The 17,732-nt window shown below is 47.3% G+C and overlaps 1 protein-coding gene across 1 annotated transcript in view; it reads left to right on the forward strand.

The window, feature by feature from the left end:
• DDX10 (DEAD-box helicase 10) overlaps positions 1-17,732 on the forward strand; it is a 249,973-nt gene that overhangs the window by 12,389 nt on the left and 219,852 nt on the right. Inside the window, exons 2-8 of the mRNA XM_048495099.1 lie at positions 740-800; positions 3,733-3,863; positions 5,283-5,441; positions 7,594-7,714; positions 9,974-10,163; positions 12,544-12,670; positions 17,334-17,496. Of these exons, the coding sequence (XP_048351056.1) occupies positions 740-800; positions 3,733-3,863; positions 5,283-5,441; positions 7,594-7,714; positions 9,974-10,163; positions 12,544-12,670; positions 17,334-17,496 (952 nt within the window). The remainder of the gene's footprint in view (positions 1-739; positions 801-3,732; positions 3,864-5,282; positions 5,442-7,593; positions 7,715-9,973; positions 10,164-12,543; positions 12,671-17,333; positions 17,497-17,732) is intronic.

The raw sequence follows: 17,732 nt of genomic DNA on the forward strand, positions 1-17,732 counted from the left end.
TCACCATCACTGAACTATGATGGCTAGTTAGGGTCCGTCAGACCAGGGTCTGAAATCATTGTTTGAAGTTGGGTTATTAACCTCAGTATGAATACAGACATTCTGGCTTGTTCCTTGGTACCACTCCTGCTGCCGTACAAGCTGGGATACCAGACTGGGATTTGTGGGGGAAAGAGTGATGTTGGTGAAGCCAACATTTGCTGAGGATTTGAAGGTCTGTCTGTGAGTTGAATCCCAACTGCACAAACTCTCCATAGTTAAAATGAGCCATGATTTTTTTGCATTAGGTTTGAAGTGAGCCAACAAGACAACCTTGTGTGTGTGCACATCCATACACCACGTACATTCAGGGGTGTGTGTTTGCGTACTGTCAAGTCGCAGCTGATTTATGGTGATCCTGTAGGGTTTTCAAGGCAAGAGATGTTCAGAGGTGATTTTGCTGTTGCTTGTTGGCTGAGAGAATTCTGAGCTAACTCTGACTCGCCCCAGGTCACCCAGCAGGCTTCATGTGGAGGAGTGTGGAATCAAACCCCGTTCTCCAGACTAGAGTCAGCTGCTCTTAACCACTACTCCATGCTGGCCTTGATATGTTAGATGTCCCATCTAATTTGCATTCTCTCCAGGAATGATTATTGGAAGACTTGCATTGCATGTTCAATTGAGATTCTTTTTCATTCCACTTGATATTTTAAAAATTAACATGGTGGTGTGTGTGTTTTTTTTTTGGTTTGTTTTTCAGATAAATACAAATGAAATAGTAAGGTTTTCAGATTTCCCTCTATCCAGGAAGACGTTAAAAGGTAAGCCCGATGTGTTATCTTGTGATAGCTTTGTCAGCAGTGTGTCAAGGCTTTCCTTACTCAGTCTGACCCTATATTGCTGACCAATGGAATTTGAAGGATTCATTGAATTGGCCTACATCCAACCAGCATTCCTGTCTAATGTCATTCATGGGAGCCACCCTATAGCAACTAGGCTACCTCATTAGGTGAAGCGAGTCCTGTTAAGGCTCTGATCCACCCAAACGTGCACATTTATTGCACTTTTTCTATTTATGTGATGAAATAAGTGCATGATAGACTCAATAATTCGGTCTCTCACCTCAATATCTGAGGGTTCAAAAAATGACCAATTGGCTATTAGCTGTGAGGCTTTTATGAGCTATTTTGCAGATAAAGTCGCGTCGCTCCGCCAGGACCTCCCTGCCACCTTAGAGGCAATTGGCGAACTGGAGGCTCCCTTGCCGTCTTCTGGCCCTTGCTTGGCCCAGTTTTCCCTGCTCTCTGAAGCCGCTGTTGACAGAATCCTGGCTGCTGTTAGACCTACTACCTGTCCTCTGGATCCGTGCCCCTCTTGGCTTATTAAAACATGCTGAGAGGAGTTACTACCCCACCTGTTGAATATCATCAACAGCTCCCTTGAGCAAGGAGTTTTTCCGGGTGGGTTGAAGGAGGCAGTGGTCCGCCCACTCTTAAAAAGACCGCTGTTAGATCCTAGTGATCCGGCCAATTACCGCCCCGTTTCGAATCTTTCGTTTCTGGGGAAGGTAATTGAGAGAGTGATGTTGGAGCAGCTTCAAGGTTTTCTGGAGGACGCATCGGCCTTCGATCCCTTCCAGTCCGGCTTCCGTGCTGGGCATGGGACGGAGACGGTTCTCGTCGCTGTCACAGATACGCTCCGTATGCAGCTTGACCGAGGCGGATCGGCGCTGCTGGTATTATTGGATCTTACCGCAGCGTTTGATGTGGTCGACCATGACCTTTTGACCCACCGCCTGGCCGCTTCTGGAGTGCGGGGCACTGTCCTTCAATGGATTGCCTCATTCCTCCGGGACCGGGGTCAGCAAGTGTGGTGTGGGGACCGGGCCTCCTGGCGGTGCCCACTTCATTGTGGTGTGCCTCAGGGAGCGCTGCTGTCCCTGCTATTGTTTAATATCTACATGCGACCCCTTGCTCAGCTGTTATGGAGCTTTGGGCTGGTGTGCCACCAATATGCTGATGACACCCAGCTCATTCTGTCGATGGAGGGGGGAGCGGTCACCGCCCCTACAGCTCTACAGCGTTGTTTGGAGGCGGTAGCTGGTTGGTTGAAGCAGAGCAGGTTAAAGCTGAATCCAACGAAGGCGGAGATTCTCTGGCTAGGCCGTGGGGGGGGGGAGTGGGGGATTTCCAGCCGCCGGTGTGGGAGGGAGTCTCATTGGCACCGACCCCCTCCGTCCGCAGCCCGGGGGTCTGCCTGGATTCGTCTCTTTCAATGGAGACCCAGGTGGCCCATGTAACCCGGGTTGCCTTCTTCCATCTTCGACAGGCCCGGCGGCTGGCCCCCTTCCTCTCCCAGACGGACCTGGCCACTGTAATCCATGCAACGGTCACCTCCAGGCTAGACTATTGCAACTCGCTCTACGCGGGCCTTCCCTTGCAGTTGATCCGGAAATTGAAACTGGTCCAGCATGCAGCGGCATGTCTGCTCACGGGAGGTGCCTTTAGAGATCACATCATGCCCGTGTTGCATCGCTTGCACTGGCTCCCAGTTGAGTTCCGGATTGTCTTCAAGGTGTTGGTGTTAACCTTTAAGGCCCTACGCGGTCTGGGACCTTCGTACCTAAGAGACCGTCTGGCCCCATATGTCCCACGTCGGTCTCTGCGTTCGGCAGAGGCCAATCTGCTTGTGATCCCCGCCCACTCTATGATGCGGCTGGCCTCCACTAGGGCCAGGGCATTTACGGCCCTGGTCCCTGCCTGGTGGAATGCTCTCCCACCAACTGTCCGGGCCCTGCGGGACCTTAATGAATTCCGCAGGGCCTGTAAGACTGAGTTATTCCGCCGGGCTTTTGGAGAGTCCAGCCGCTGATAGGGGTGCCCGGAAACAGCTACAACCCGCTGTTCCCTTTGTAGGAGTTTTAATAGCGGGACGCCATCTTTATTTTAATTGATACAGAAATTGGATGCTGCTTTTAAATTGTTTTACTATTTATTGTCTTATCACTGTTGTAAACCGCCCTGAGCCCTTCGGGGGAGGGCGGTATAAAAGTAGAATAAAATAAATAAATAAATAAATAAATAAATAAATAAATAAATAAATAAATAAATAAACAAACATTTACCATGTTTAATGTTGTTTCCAGAAAATATTTTCGTATTGGCTACACACGAACACATCCTTGCAAAGAGGTCCAAATGTGCTTCTTAAACTTTTATCAGCACCATGAAACAAATAAAAGAAACCATATTTTTTTCATCTTAAAAACTCTTTCCTGACCTGAGGGGGGCCAACACCTGGACCTTGCCCACCCACCCTAGCGGAGGGAGGGAGAAGGGAGGGAGGAGTGGCATGCAAGAGAGGGGAGGGGCCCCAGTATCTGGACATGGCCCACCCACCCTAGTGGAGGGGGAGGGAGGGGTGGCATGCAAGGGGAGGGAAGGAGGGGTGGCATGCAGGGGAGGGGGAGGGGCCCGGCATCTAGACATGGCCTACCCACCCTAGCGAAGGGAGGGGGAGGGAGGGGTGGCATGCAAAGGAAGGGGAGTGAGTGAGGGGTGACATGCAAGGGAGGGGGAGGGATGGAATGCAAGGGAAGGGGAGGGAGGGGACAAAACCTAAGGGGGAGGGGTGGCATGCAAGGGAAGGAGCGGGTGGGGAGGGAGGGGTGAAGTGATTCACTGTTCATTACAGATGTCTAGGCAAATGGCTATAAGCATGTGGAAACGTATCTTTTTCTCTTTCATACTTCAGGTTTGCAAGAAGCTCAGTATCGCATGGTGACTGAAATCCAGCGACAGACTATAGGTTTGGCATTACAAAGTAAAGATGTGTTAGGAGCTGCAAAAACTGGTTCAGGCAAAACCTTGGCTTTCATTGTACCCGTAAGTAATGTATCTCCATGCTAGGTGTTATGTTGGAAGTTATCCTTCCACTTCGCTCAGCCAAGCTGGAAACCTTTCTCCAGCCTAAGGTACCTTATTGCTGTTCAAGTGACTCTTTTGTTGGATTAAGACCCACTTCTGTCGAAGGAAGGCTTCATACGTTGCTGAGCGGAGTGGTTGGATACAGGTCCTGGCATTTTATGAATGGGTGAACTGGCCATAAGCAGCGTTATGTTTGCAGAATCTGTGGCCACCTGCACTGAACAAATAAAAGATTATTGGATACTTTAGATGGTGCAGTGGCCAAGGTTTTGTATTGATGATGTTCATGGTGGGCCTAAAGCAATAATACTTGCTCAGTGGCTTGGGCACCACATGGTTCTTTTGGGCACCATTCCCCAGTGTGCTACCTACTCCATGTTTTGGAAAAGTGGGCAAGGCCCTTGTCTAGTGTGATTTCTGGAAGGCACCCTTGAAACTCTGCTGGCAAAGGAATGGCTTCCTAGAGGTGGAGCTTGTTCAAGCTAGGAATGGGAGTAAATGTGGTTCTTTTGGTTGGTGATCATTGTGAATGTGGCTCTCTAGAATCCACAAATTCCACTGCCCTAAAGTACTCTCAGTGCAAACGCGAGCAAGTATACTTGGAAGTAAGTCCCGTTGAATTCAGGGGGACATTTCCTGGTTTGTGTGTTCAGGAATGCCATCTCTCCATGCATAGTTAAGCAGAGTTACACCCTATTTAAGTCCATTGAATGGGTTTAGAAGAGTATAATTCGGTTGAGTACCATCCTGTTAATTTCCAATTCTGGGAAAGAAGCTACAGAATTGGGGAGATTACACCTGGTGCACCATGTTATACTTGGGTGGTGAATACTCCTGATATTTGTAATGCCCTGCAAGCAGAAAATTAACTTGTCTTGGGAAGACTGGTTGCCTTTTCCTTGACGTCAAATTTTCCTCAGTGAACACCTAAGAGAGGATGACATTCTGGCAGGTGCTTAAAAAAAGTCTTGCTGGAAGGGCGTTCTGCATCCTTTCAGGGCTGGTAACTCCAACGTTTAATATGTTATTTTCATTATATGTCTCTTCAGGGAATTCTGGCGCATGTGGGTGTAAATAAATGCTGTGGTCGAGGTTATTAAACAAATTAGTTATTTACACATTAGCTACGCAGATTTCTGAGAAAGCGTTGAGATCTATATTGATGGTTCTGGCCCGCGAGACATGGAGCTAGTTTCATCCCATCAGTGCTTAAGATGGATCCGCCACACCGCAAAGCCAGGCTTGCTCAGAGCAACGGCACCGCTGGAGCCCAGTGAGATTGTGGTGGGCTGCTGGCAAGAGCAGCTGTTTTAATTACAAATTGCTGCCTGAAAGGTTTTTATCGAGGTTTCTAATGAGAGTTTTGGAACTTTGCAGGCTCTGGAAGTCTTATATCGCCAGCAGTGGACTTCCACGGACGGGTTGGGAGTTCTGATAATATCACCCACTAGAGAGTTGGCCTATCAGACGTTTGAGGTCCTGCGGAAGGTGGGAAAGAATCATGACTTTTCAGCGGGACTCGTCATTGGTGGAAAGGTGTGTCCTCCTTCTTTTGCTTGTGTTCCTTTGTGCACAGGAAGTATGAATATTCCTATGAGGTAGGAGAGAATGACCAAGATGTTCATTGCGTGTGTTCGTTGCTTATCTTTCATTTTGTCTCCCCTGCTTCTCACCTTGGTTTTCCGTTTCCAAATGTTCCATCTTTAAGATCTAGACCAGTCCTTTTTGGGATTACAAGAGGTTGCTTTCCTTAACCCATAAGGATTACTGGAAATTATTTTGATACTGTGACCCCCACCCCACCCCACCCCGCCCCAGCTGATTTAGGTGCCTACCTGAGTCTGTTCCTTAACAGGGTTTGCCAGTGGCCTGGGTCTCTGCTCGGCCTCAGAAGTGAGGAAGGAGAGCTCACCAACTGCCTCTCCCTCATGATCCACACAGTTCCCCAGCCTTGAGAACGACGGGTCCGGCTTCCTCCTTGGCCTTGCTCCTCCCCTTCTTTGTATCAGAGCCCTCCCTCCCTTGGCCACACTGGTCACTCCACCTGCCCATCTCAGTTGCTTCCTGCTCCATCCTACAACTGTTCCTGGCTCCACCCCCTTCCTCAGTGCAGATGCCGAGACCTGGCTGGTGTGGCCAGGTTGAATCCTGCCCCAGCTAGCCCTCCCCTTCCCCTCAAGGGGCCAGGAGTGTGCTGTTGTGGCGTTGGGCTGCTTCCCTGTCACTCACAGCCCCAAGCTGTCCTCCAGCTCATGCACCCACCCCCTGGCCTTGACTTCAGGCTTGTCCCTCCTTCCTGTGGCCACCGGCTGCTCCTACCTGCTACAGTTCATGTGGCCATGAGAAGTGAGGCTCCCCATGGGCCCAGCAGCTGAAAAAGGGGTGGGGGTGTCTGCTCGCTCCCCTGGCATATTGGGACCGCAGCTGACGACCATGGTCATTCCTTGCGTTGTCTTGAGTAGCATAGGGGGAGAGCTGGCTGCACCGACCGCCAGGCTGCTTGAGTCTGGGGTGGTGGCTCTCGCCTCGGACTGGGCTGGCCACGATCCCAGGACAGATATTTTGGGCTAAAGTAATAAACAAGGGTGCAATATGGACACACAGATCCCTGAAAGATTCTCCTGGGTGAGTTGCCTCCTTGTACGGGGACATTTTCATGGGCCTTGTAGAGAAGGAGCTATAGGTCAAGGTTAGAGCCCCAGTTTTGTATCCAGAAAGGCCATGCTCAGGCTCAAGTATTTTCATTTAAAGGATCCAATATAGCAGGTTTCTCTATGTGCCAGATATTTGTGTACAAATAACATTTGTGGTCACTATGAGAGCCAGCGTGTTGTAATGGTTGAGAGTAGGTGGATTCTAATCTGGAGAACCAGGTTTGATTCCCCACTCCTCCACCTGAGTGTCAGAGGCTTATCTGGTGAACCAGAGGTGTTTCTGCACTCCTGCGTTCCTTGCGCTAGTCACAGTTCTTCAGAACTCTCACCCCACCTACTTCACAAGGTGTCTGCTGTGCGGAGAAGAAGGGAAGGGAGCTTGTAAGCCACCTTCGTCTCCTTACAGGAGAGAAAGGTGGGATATAAATCCAAACTCTTCTTCTTCTGTATTGTCGAAGGCTTTCACGGCTGGAATCACTGGGGTGCTGTGTGGTTTCCAGGCTGTATAGTCGTGTTCTAGCAGCATTCTCTCCTGACGTTTTGCCTGCATCTGTGGCTGGCATCTTCAGAGGATCTGAAGATAATCCTCTGAAGATGCCAGCCACAGATGCAGACTAAAAGCTGATCAGGAAGAGAATGCCTGCTATGACTTATACAGCCTGGGCTCCACACAGCTTACTCCTGCTTCTTCTTCTACTTGGGAAACATGAAGTTGCCTTACACTGAATCAGGCCGTTGCTCCTCAAGGTCGTTTTTGTCTACCCAGACTGACAGTGGCTCTCCAGGGACACAAGCCTTTCACATCACCTACTGCCTGGTCCTTTAACTGGAGATGCCAGGAATTGAACCTGGGACTCTTCCTGTGTAGCAGGAAGCGTCATAGACCCTCTCTAAAATGGGGGAGATGTTAGATAGACTCTGTGAATGAGTGCTTCTGTGTGTGCTTGCTGTTTTAGACAAGAGCTCTTTATGTGAGAAGTATCTACTCTGAAATTTTTATGCCTCCTAACCCCAAATTTAATGGTATATTTCAGGACTTAAAACAAGAATCAGAAAGAATCCACAATATAAATATACTGATATGTACGCCTGGCCGGCTTTTACAGCACATGGATGAAACTTCATATTTTCATGCTTCTAACCTGCAAATGTTGAGTAAGTAAAATGATTAATAACTTTTCTTTATGTCCAGTCAGGCTTCATGTGAATTCACCGATGTTTAGACATGGGCTTCTATTCAGAATATCCTGTCTGCCAAAATGTTGTTAATGTATGTGGATGTTGGCTACCATGAATAGGAGCTTACTCACTCTCTAGCGATCAAAGAAAAGCCTCCTGGCCTCTCTTGGAAGAAGCTAGAAGAGAGAGTTTGGATTTATATCCCCCCCCTTTCTCTCCTGCAGGAGACTCAAAGGGGCTTACAATCTCCTTGCCCTTCCCCCCTCACAACAAACACCCTGTGAGGTAGGTGGGGCTGAGAGAGCTCCGAGAAGCTGTGACTCGCCCAAGGTCACCCAGCTGGCGTGTGTGGGAGTGTACAGGCTAATCTGAATTCCCCAGATAAGCCTCCACAGCTCAGGGGGCAGAGCGGAGAATCAAACCCGATTCCTCCAGATTAAATACACAAGCTCTTAACCTCCTACGCCACTGCTGTAGGTGTTCATTTTGTATGTAGTGTTCATTTTGGTAGAACTAAAATGAATGTACACACGAAAAATACCATGTGAGTATTTCTGGGGTCTGTTTGGTATGCCAATTATATCTCAGAATTTTTCAGGATACTGAAAAAATGGTCTTCAAAGAAATCTGGAAATACTTGGGATTAACCAGAAAAATTGGGAGCCGGCTTTTATAATCTCCCAGGATTTCTTTTCTTTTGCGTTTCTATGAGCTTGCCGAGCTACTTCTGTCCATTTCAAACCTGTTTGTTGTTAGTTTTTTTTCTTTGCCAGAATTGCTTTGTGCTTTAATTTGTTTGGTTGTGATTCTATAGTTTGACATTATTTCTGTTGGCCATGAACTGTCACAACGGCACTGAGTTCTGCTGGGCTTCTGTAGATTCTCTGGTTTGGCTTTGGTCCTATATCAAAGCTTGCACTGCCAGAGTAGCACTGAGCTCTGCTGGGCTTCTCCACATTGTAGTTGGCTGGGCTTGTCTTGCAGAAGTGACCCGCTTGAGTTTCCACTGGGGAGATTCTCCAGTTTGATAGTACTCATGTTGTGCTTGTTGCACTGTGATCTGTTTGGCCTCTGTAGATTGTCATTGTTCTGTTGGGCTTGTAGAAGAGCATCTCTACCTTCAGTTGCTACTGCAGAGATTCTCTGGTGTGATTTTGGCTCTGTCGGGCTTATGCTGCCACAGTGGCTCTTTGTTCTGCTGCATTTTTGCGCATTGCCATTGGTTCTGTGGGGCTTGCAAAAATACCTCCCCAGCCTGGAGTTTCTGTTGTAGAGATTTTCTGGTTTTGGCTTGTGGTTCTACTGGGTTCTGCAATAGTTCTGTTGGACTTTTTGTGTTGGTTCTTCCGTGGGAGACATTTGACCAGCATGGCTTTTGCCCTTGAAGTTCCCTTCTCAGATCTGGTGTCGTTCCCTTTGGGGTCCAAAGAGAGGATCATGGTGTTCATATGTGGTTTCTGTTCTCTGTCAGAGTTTTATCTTACACTTCTTCAGGAAGCCCAGAGTATTAGGGGTCATGGCTCCATGGTGGAGCATCTGCTGGGCATGCAGAAGAAGAAGAATTTGTATTTATACCCCCTCTTCTCTCCTGCAAGGAGACTCAAAGGGGCTTACAAACTCTGGTGCAGAGAGAGTTCTGAGAGAACTTTGACCAGTCCAAGGTCACCCAGCAGCTTCCTGTGGAGGAGCGGGGAAACAAATTCAGTTCATCGGATGAGAGTCCACTGCTCATGTAGAGGAGTGGGGAATCAAATGTGGTTCTCCAGATTAGAGTCCACCATCCTTAACCACTACACCCCCACAATTAAAATCAGAAGGCATTAAAATGTCCCACACAATAAAACGTTAGTAGCAGTAGCGCCATCCTTCCTAAAAAGGAGTATCTTAACCCCCTCTTTGGGGAAAAAAATCAATCTCCCCTGAGAAAGGATTGCTCAGTCAAGGAGCTTCAATGTGAAAGTCCATGGCTGTGGGAATTCTTTGGCCTTTGCTGAGTTTTAGGAAATGGAACCTGGTCAAGATGCCCCACCCCCCCGGGATCTCAGGTCACGAGAGGTGTTGGTGTTCGGTGGCATCTGAGCTAACACCAACAAATTCCCTCTTCTTGTGTGAATTGTGGAGCTGTGTATTTCATGTGGGTGCGACGCAGTAGCGCTGTGAAAATTAGTCCTTGCTTCCCTTTCTAAAGATAAAAGATTTTTAAAAAATCCTTATAGCCAGTTTCTCTTATTCCAGTACTTGATGAAGCTGACAGGATTTTGGACATGGGCTTTGCTGATACGATGAATGCAATCCTAGAAAACCTTCCCAAGAAACGCCAGACGCTGCTTTTCTCCGCCACTCAAACAAAATCTGTGAAGGACTTGGCGCGACTCAGCCTCAAAGATCCGGAATACGTCTGGGTGCATGAAAAGGCAAAGTTCAGGTAAGAAAAGCCCTTTCTGCTTTAGACTTCAGAGAAAGAAGAGAGCAGGTAATTTCTCCCCATTCTTTTCCTGTTTGTGAAAGGAAGAAAAATTGTTATCTATCCTGAGGCTCTGTGATAAAGCCAGGAAATTGAAGTGGGCAGAAGAAAAACAGTCTGGTTTGTAGAAGTATGGATGTGGAAATCTTTGTTCTGCCACTTCAAGTACTGTATGTGTTGCCTTTGGGCGGTCTGAAGCAAGTGGATAAAATAGCCAGGAAACTGTGGTTGTCAAAAGCCAGTCTGAATCATTTCTGGTCTGATTCATTGGCATGCATAACCCATGCCTCTCAAAAGCCTTCAGCCTGTAACAAGAAAACATGAAGAGTGGATACCGGAGATCTTATTAAGATTCAGTTAAGGAAAAAAAAACCCGTTAGGCAGCCCAGAACATAATTTGTTCTTCCAGTGTGCACACTTAGGATTGTAGCTTTATTAAACTGTGCTGAAAGCAACGGGACTTGCTTCCAAGTAAGCCTAATTAGAACTGGGTTGTAACATTTGCAATCCCAGTTCTATAGGTATTTCCCAAACTTTTGGTGCATCTGGCAGTTTTCTTTCAACATAAATCCAAATTGGAGGTTTTGTTTAGGTTCCAAATGATGCATGCTTATATTTTCGGATCTGCTCCCAGAATACCACGCAACATTCCTTGCATCTCCAGGACAGCTCTGTTAGTAACACTGACTTGCATGATGCAGTTTTTTTTTCTTTCTACCAAGCAGTTCAGGGTTCTGGGATGGCACTAAGCTTTCTAGGACACGGTTATCCTTTGGGGTTCTCTCTTGGACGTACCAAGGACTGTGTTAGGAAATCCTGAGATACGTGGTCTTCGGTTGGTGGTACTGTTCACTGGCCAAAACATTTTCACATGGGGTTTTTCTGCTGCAGGAATAGCATCTCACCTGATGCCTTAATTTTTCAAGGCACGTTTCCAGCCCCTCTTATGTTGACTGTGTGACTTGGAATTCAGCAGGTCCCAGGTTTAATCCACGCCGGTGTTAGTCCAAGCAAGACTATTGCAGCTATAGTTGAATAATTTATGGAACAGTGAGTTGAAGGTCCCAGTCATTATGGAATAGTGTCATTTCTAACAACTCAGTAGCGTAAAAATAAATGTTTTGGCCTGGGACCTAAAAATCAGCAAAGCAGCCTCAAGGGGGAGGGTATTCTACAACCGAGGTGCCACCACAGAAAAGTCTAAAGGTGGGGCACAGAAAGCAGTACTTGAGAAGTGAATCTTAACTGCTTGGCTGGACAGTATGGGAAGATATAGTTCTTCAAGTATCCTGGCTCCAAGCCATTTGCACCTTAAATGTAAGAAATAACGTTTTGAATTGTTCCTGGAAAAAGATGGGCATCTGGTGCATATATGCCAAGTTCTTCAGATTTGAAACCTTAACTAGTAGGCAGCCTAGACAGCTAAAAAAAGAAATCCTTGCATTGATTTTTAAAATAATGCTTAGCCTCTGGTCTAGAGACCATGCATGTCCCAGGAAGGGCGTTTTATGACTCTGACTGAGTAAACATTAACAGGGATCTACTCAGAATTGGATTTAGCTGTTTTCAATGGGTCTTACTCCCAGGAAACATGTTCTTAAGGGTTGCACTCAGAATTTGCTGCAAGATGAAGGACTTGGTGGGTTGTCTTTGCTTGCTATGAGAGATTGAGGTGAGGTCTAAGGAGAAGGTGTGATGGTGTGAAGGTGTGATGGTGAGGGTTTGAACAGAATTCACGTCTTGCAAATTCCATCTGATCTTGCAACTGTTCAACTAGCTAGTTTTCTCCTCATCCTTAAAATTTGTAAATACAGTCTGATATGTTAAAGAAAAACTTCTACTGTGCTAAAATGTCAAATAATGAAAGCGGTAGCCCTCGAAAGTCAAAACAGTGTTCCGGTTGTAACGGTATATTACAATCATGATACAAATTGGCGACACAAAGCAACACATAAATCTTGCTGTTAAATATGGAAGCCAAGTATATCCATGTATACTGTGAGCTTCAACATACTTTCCCCCATGACTTCCTGAAGTTATTTATGTATTGACCATAAGGTTTCTATCTCACATGTTCCAGACATGGCCCAAAGCAGCCAACAGCATAAAAATGAAGCAATAAGTAACACAACTATAAAAACACATGCACAGACACATGGTGAACTTAACAGCACCTACAATTAGTAGTTTTTAAAGGTAACAATCAAGGAAAGTTAGTATACAAGAGGAGAGAGCAAGAAAAGGGGATAAATGCAAACAGAATGGCATTTCTTGTTTCTTTATTTCATATTTAGTGATGGTGCCTAACGTTTATCACGTAACTATTTTCTTTTAATCTTAGCACCCCGGCAACTTTGGAACAGAACTACGTTGTTTGTGAGCTGCATCAAAAAATCAACATGTTGTACTCCTTTCTGAGAAGTCATCTGAATAGGAAGAGTATTGTATTTTTTGCAAGCTGCAAAGAGGTACTGCATATTTATGTAATATAAATGGGATAAATCTTCTGTGATCCTTTCTACCCGACAAGCATTTTAATTGTGGTTCTTATGTTTTTGTATGTACCTTAACTCTGTAATTGTTTTACTGAAATATGTTTTTAATTTGATATTTAGTGATGGTGCCTAACGTTGATTTTAATGGTCTAAAAATGTGACTTTATCATGCATTCTTTATTTTTGTACCTGCCTTTATGGCCCTTGCGAGGGCAGAAGGGGAGGATATAAATTTTGTAAAACAAATAAAGAAAAATAAATATTGACGAAGGCTTTCACGGCCGGAATCACTGGCGTATTGTGGGGTTTCCAGGCTGTAAGGCCATGTACACAGTCATACAGCCTGGAAACCCCACAACACCCCAGTGATTCCGGCCATGAAAGCCTTCGTCAATACATTGAACATCTCCACGGGAAGGAATTGTTCCAAGACACACGGAGATTGAAAAAACTACAGATCAGGAAAGCACACCTACTCTGTTCTCTAACCTTTCTTCTACTCCAGGGGTCGGGAACCCGCGGCTCGCGAGCCGCGTGCGGCTCTTCCGCCGCTGTTCTGCGGCTCCATGAGCGGAGCCGCCGGCCCCATCTTCGCCCGTCCTGCAGGCAGCAGGGCGGGCGCATCCCTCGCCCGTGGCCGGCCAGGCCACGCCGCGGGATTTGCCTCCTGCCTGCCCCGCTGCTTGCGGGGCGGGCGCTCTCCCGGCGGCCGGCCAGGCCGAGCCGCCGGGCCCATCTTCGCCCGCCCTGCAGGAAGCAGGGCGGGCGCATCTCTCGCCCGCGGCCAGCCAGGCCGCGCCGCAGGATTTGCCTCCTGCCCGCCCCGCTGTTTGTGGGGTGGGCGCTCTCCCGGCGGCCGGCCAGGCCGAGCCGCCAGGCCCATCTTCACCCGCCCTGCAGGAAGCAGGGCGGGCGCATCTCTCGCCCGCGGCCGGCCAGGCCGTGCTGTGGGCTTTACCTCCTGCCTGCCCCGCTGGTTGCGGGGCGGGTGTTCTCCTGGCGGCCGGCAAGGCTGAGCCGCCGGGCCCATCTTTGCCGGCCCTGCAGGCAGCAGGGCGGGCGCATCCCTCGCCCGTGGCCGGCCAGGCCACGCCGTGGGCATTACCTCCCGCCGACTTTGCTGGTTGCGGGGCCGCCGGCCCCATCCTCACCTGCCCTGCAGGCGCGGGGGGGGGGGAGGTGAGTGGGCAGGGGGGGAGGGCGAGCGAGCAAGTCGGCGGGGGAGTGGACGGGGGGCGAGCGAGTGGGTGGGGGGGTGAGGGGGGGGTGAGCCAAATGGCTCTTTGAGGGGAAAAGGTTCCCGACCCCTGTTCTACGCTGAAGAGACACAGGGACTGTTCCATCATTTCTCACAGACAAAAGGACCTTCAAATCACCACAGGCTCACCGTATCTATGACCATGTAGAACAGTGGTGGCGAACCTATGGCATGGGTGCCAGAGGTGGCACTCAGAGCCCTTTTGGTGGGCACGGGCAAACAGAGTGCCCCCCCCCCCACATCTAGGCTGGCCTGGGCCGCTGGGCTCGATTATTAGCATTAAACCTCAGACCTAGTTTTGGGGAAGCAGTGTAGGTAACCCTGTTGAGCGCTGTTAAACCCCACTGATTTTCATGCAAAGAACTAAAGCGCAATTCTTTACCAGGGAGTAAGCTCGGTTGCTGGCAATGGGGCTTGCTTCTGAGTTAACCCTGCTAGGGTTGTGATTCACCCGTTGGAAGAGTTGCACGGTTGCTTCAAAGCAAAGCCACTGACTACAACCAAACTTGCTCCTGAGTAACACACGCCTTGGAGCCGTTTTTTCTAAACTAAAACCTCAGTATCCAGGTTAAATTGCTGTGTTGGCACTTTGTGATAAATAAGTGGGTTTTGGGTTGCAATTTGGGCACTCCGTCTTGAAAAGGTTCGCCATCATTGATTTAGAACATGCACTCTTACGAGAGAAGAAGAAGAAGAGTTTGGATTTATATCCCCCCTTTCTCTCCTGTAGTAGACTCAAACGGGCTTACAATCTCCTTGCCCTCTTCTTAAATGATGCCTGCTCCTGGAAGTGTGTACAAGCACTTGTGTTTACAATTTATTTTAACTACTCCTGGATCAAAGAAGTTTGAAAAGCGGTATCATGTTTGCAATGGCTCTGCACGCTCTTAAATTGAGCCTGGAACTTTTTGTGGTTGTTGAGCTTATAAAAGTTTGCTAGAAAAAAAAAATTAAAAAGCCCCTCATGTCCCTTATTGAAAAAAGTGTTAGTGGTTGTAAATATTCATTGGCAAGCCACTGGGAATCTGATAGCTGATGCTAGACCATGAAATGATCGGGGAAAGCGTTCTCAGTCGATGAAACGGATGTTAACAGAATTAATGCCGTTTCAGAAAGGAAATTTATTTATTTGCTTCATTTGCTGTTCTCGTTAACTGAAGGCAAATCAGAGGATTATAAAACAGTGCAATAAAGGCCAGTATTAACACATTTGCTCTGACTGGGATAGCCCAGCCTAGCCTAATCTTGCCAGATCTCGTAAGCTAAGTAGGGTCAGCCTGGTAAGTCTTTGGATGGGAAACCTCTAAAGGAAGTCCAGGGTCACTATGCGGAGGCAGGCAGCGGAAAACCACCCTGTTAGTCTCTTGCCTTGAAAACCTTATTGGGTCACCACAAGTTGACTGAGACTTGACCACAGCAACGTTATTATTCCCGATAAATCAATGCAGTATGAAGGGAGAAAAAGGAAAAATACTGGCTACAATTTTTCTGACAAACTGCAAGTATCATGCCTTCTGTTAACAGGTTGTATGGTTGTGTTCCAGTAGTATTTTCTCCTGACATTTTGCCTGCATCTGTGACTGACATCTTCAGAGGATCCTAACATAACTTTATTATAATTATTGCTACTTCTACATGATTTTGTCTCCCTGTGTTTTTTTTTTCTTAGTTTAAATCAACTCCATTTTATTTGGAGCAGCGTGGCAGGAGGCCTGTTATTATGGGGATTTTGCTATTGCTGCTTTCTGTATGCTGGGGGTGGTGGAATGGCTTAATTGCATTTCTAACTGATTTTCAGCTGTCTTCTGAATGATGTTATACTGTACCAGGTGCTGCTCAAGGTCAGTGCCTGGCTGTCTCTACTGTTATCTCTTTCACAGTTCCTTTTGGGCGCGCTTTCCCAGGATGGGGGAAACTACTGTTCTTATACATGAGTTTGTTTCAGTTTTTGGGATTCTGACACAGTGGTGGTCAGGGAGGGAATGTTGAATATCCCTGAAAACACAGATTCATTCATTCATTCATTCATTCATTCATTCATTCATTCATTCATTCATTCATTCATTCATTCATTCATTCATTCATTCATTCATTCATTCATTCATTCATTCATTCATTCATTCATTCATTCATTCATTGCCTTTCTTCCCAGTGGGGGCCCAAAGTGGTTTGGACGATTGTCCCCTCCATTCATTCATTCATTCATTCATTCATTCATTCATTCATTCATTCATTCATTCATTCATTCATTCATTCATTCATTCATTCATTCATTCATTCATTCATTCATTCATTCATTCATTCATTCATTTATTTACACACACTCCCTCTCTCTCCCTCCCTCTCCCTCCCTCTCAATATTTGTTATACCACCCAACCCCAAAGGGCTCTGGGCAGTTTACAACTTAAAACCATAGATAAAATAAATCGAAATTGATAAAACCATACATCAGAACAGAAATCACAAGGACCTAAAATGCTCAAAGGATGGCAACTACTCAGTAAATCGTGTGTGTGTGTGTCAAGAAAAACATCACCTCTTCAATATAGGGAATTGGTACCCCTCAGCGGCTGCCCCACAGGCCCGGTGAACAGCTCTGTTTTGCAGGCCCTGCGGAACTGCTCAAGGTCCCGCAGTGACCGGATGGCTGGAGGCAGAGTGTTTCACCAGGCTGGGGCTAAGGCACTAAAGGCTCTGGCCCGGGTGGAGGCCAGCTGCATCATGGAGGGGACAGGGACCATCAGCAGATTGGCCTCTGCAGAATGCAGAGGCTGAGTGGGGACATGGAGGAGGAGATAGTCCCGTAGATATGAGGGCCCCAGGCCGCGGATTGCCTTCAAGGTGAGTACCAACACCTTGAAGGTGATCCGGTATTCAATTGGGAGCCAGTGCAAGTGGCACAAGACGGGAGAGATTTATCCTCATGACAACCCTGTGAGGTAGGTTAGGCTGAGTGTATGACTGACCCAAGGTGACCAAGCTTTCATGACAGTGTGTGTGTGTGGGGGAGGGGAGTGTTTTGAACTTGTGTCTGCCAGATTCTATTCTGGCCTCTAGTTATCTCTGTCTGCCGGAGGCCGGAATGTAGGTCCAAGGATTATTTCCTGCTGTAGGACTTACTCAAGCTTCTGGGGGAAGGAGGTAGTTCAGAATAATGGTTAAATACCTTCCCCTCTGTTGCTTTTGTAGCTGTCATTCTGAGCCTTTTCCCCATTGACTTAAAAAAGAGCAGGAAATCCAATGACAGGTCTCCTGAGTAATTATGTGTTTTGGCCTTTCAATGGCTGCTTTGTATGTGGTGCTTTACAAAGTGAAATAATCAGAAGACAGGCCCTTGATGCAAAGAATTGACAATCAAAATTGTTTCTGGTTTCTAGGTTCAGTACCTCTTTCGTATGTTCTGCCGCCTCCGTCCCGGGCTGCCTGTACTGGCACTTCACGGCAAGCAGCAGCAGATGAAAAGAATGGAAGTCTATAATGATTTTGTGCGCAAGAAATCAGCAGTTCTCTTTGCTACAGATATTGCCGCTCGGGGGCTGGGTGAGTACTTTCAAGTACTTGTACATCCATCAATCTGGAAAAGTACTTAAGCCTTTATTTCTCTGATGGGGGAGGGGGTAGTAGCTAGCCTACTGCAGCTAAAGGTTTTTTAAAAATCCTCTTGTGGAACCTTAAAGGCTAATTAGTTTATTGCAACAAAAACTTTTGTGAGACTGAGCCCACTACGTCAACCGCACAATTCAGTGCAATCCTGCAAATATGTGGCGGAGTACAAT

The sequence above is a fragment of the Sphaerodactylus townsendi genome, linkage group LG04 (assembly GCF_021028975.2).
Source record: "Sphaerodactylus townsendi isolate TG3544 linkage group LG04, MPM_Stown_v2.3, whole genome shotgun sequence".
NCBI classification, from domain to species: Eukaryota; Metazoa; Chordata; class Lepidosauria; order Squamata; family Sphaerodactylidae; genus Sphaerodactylus; species Sphaerodactylus townsendi.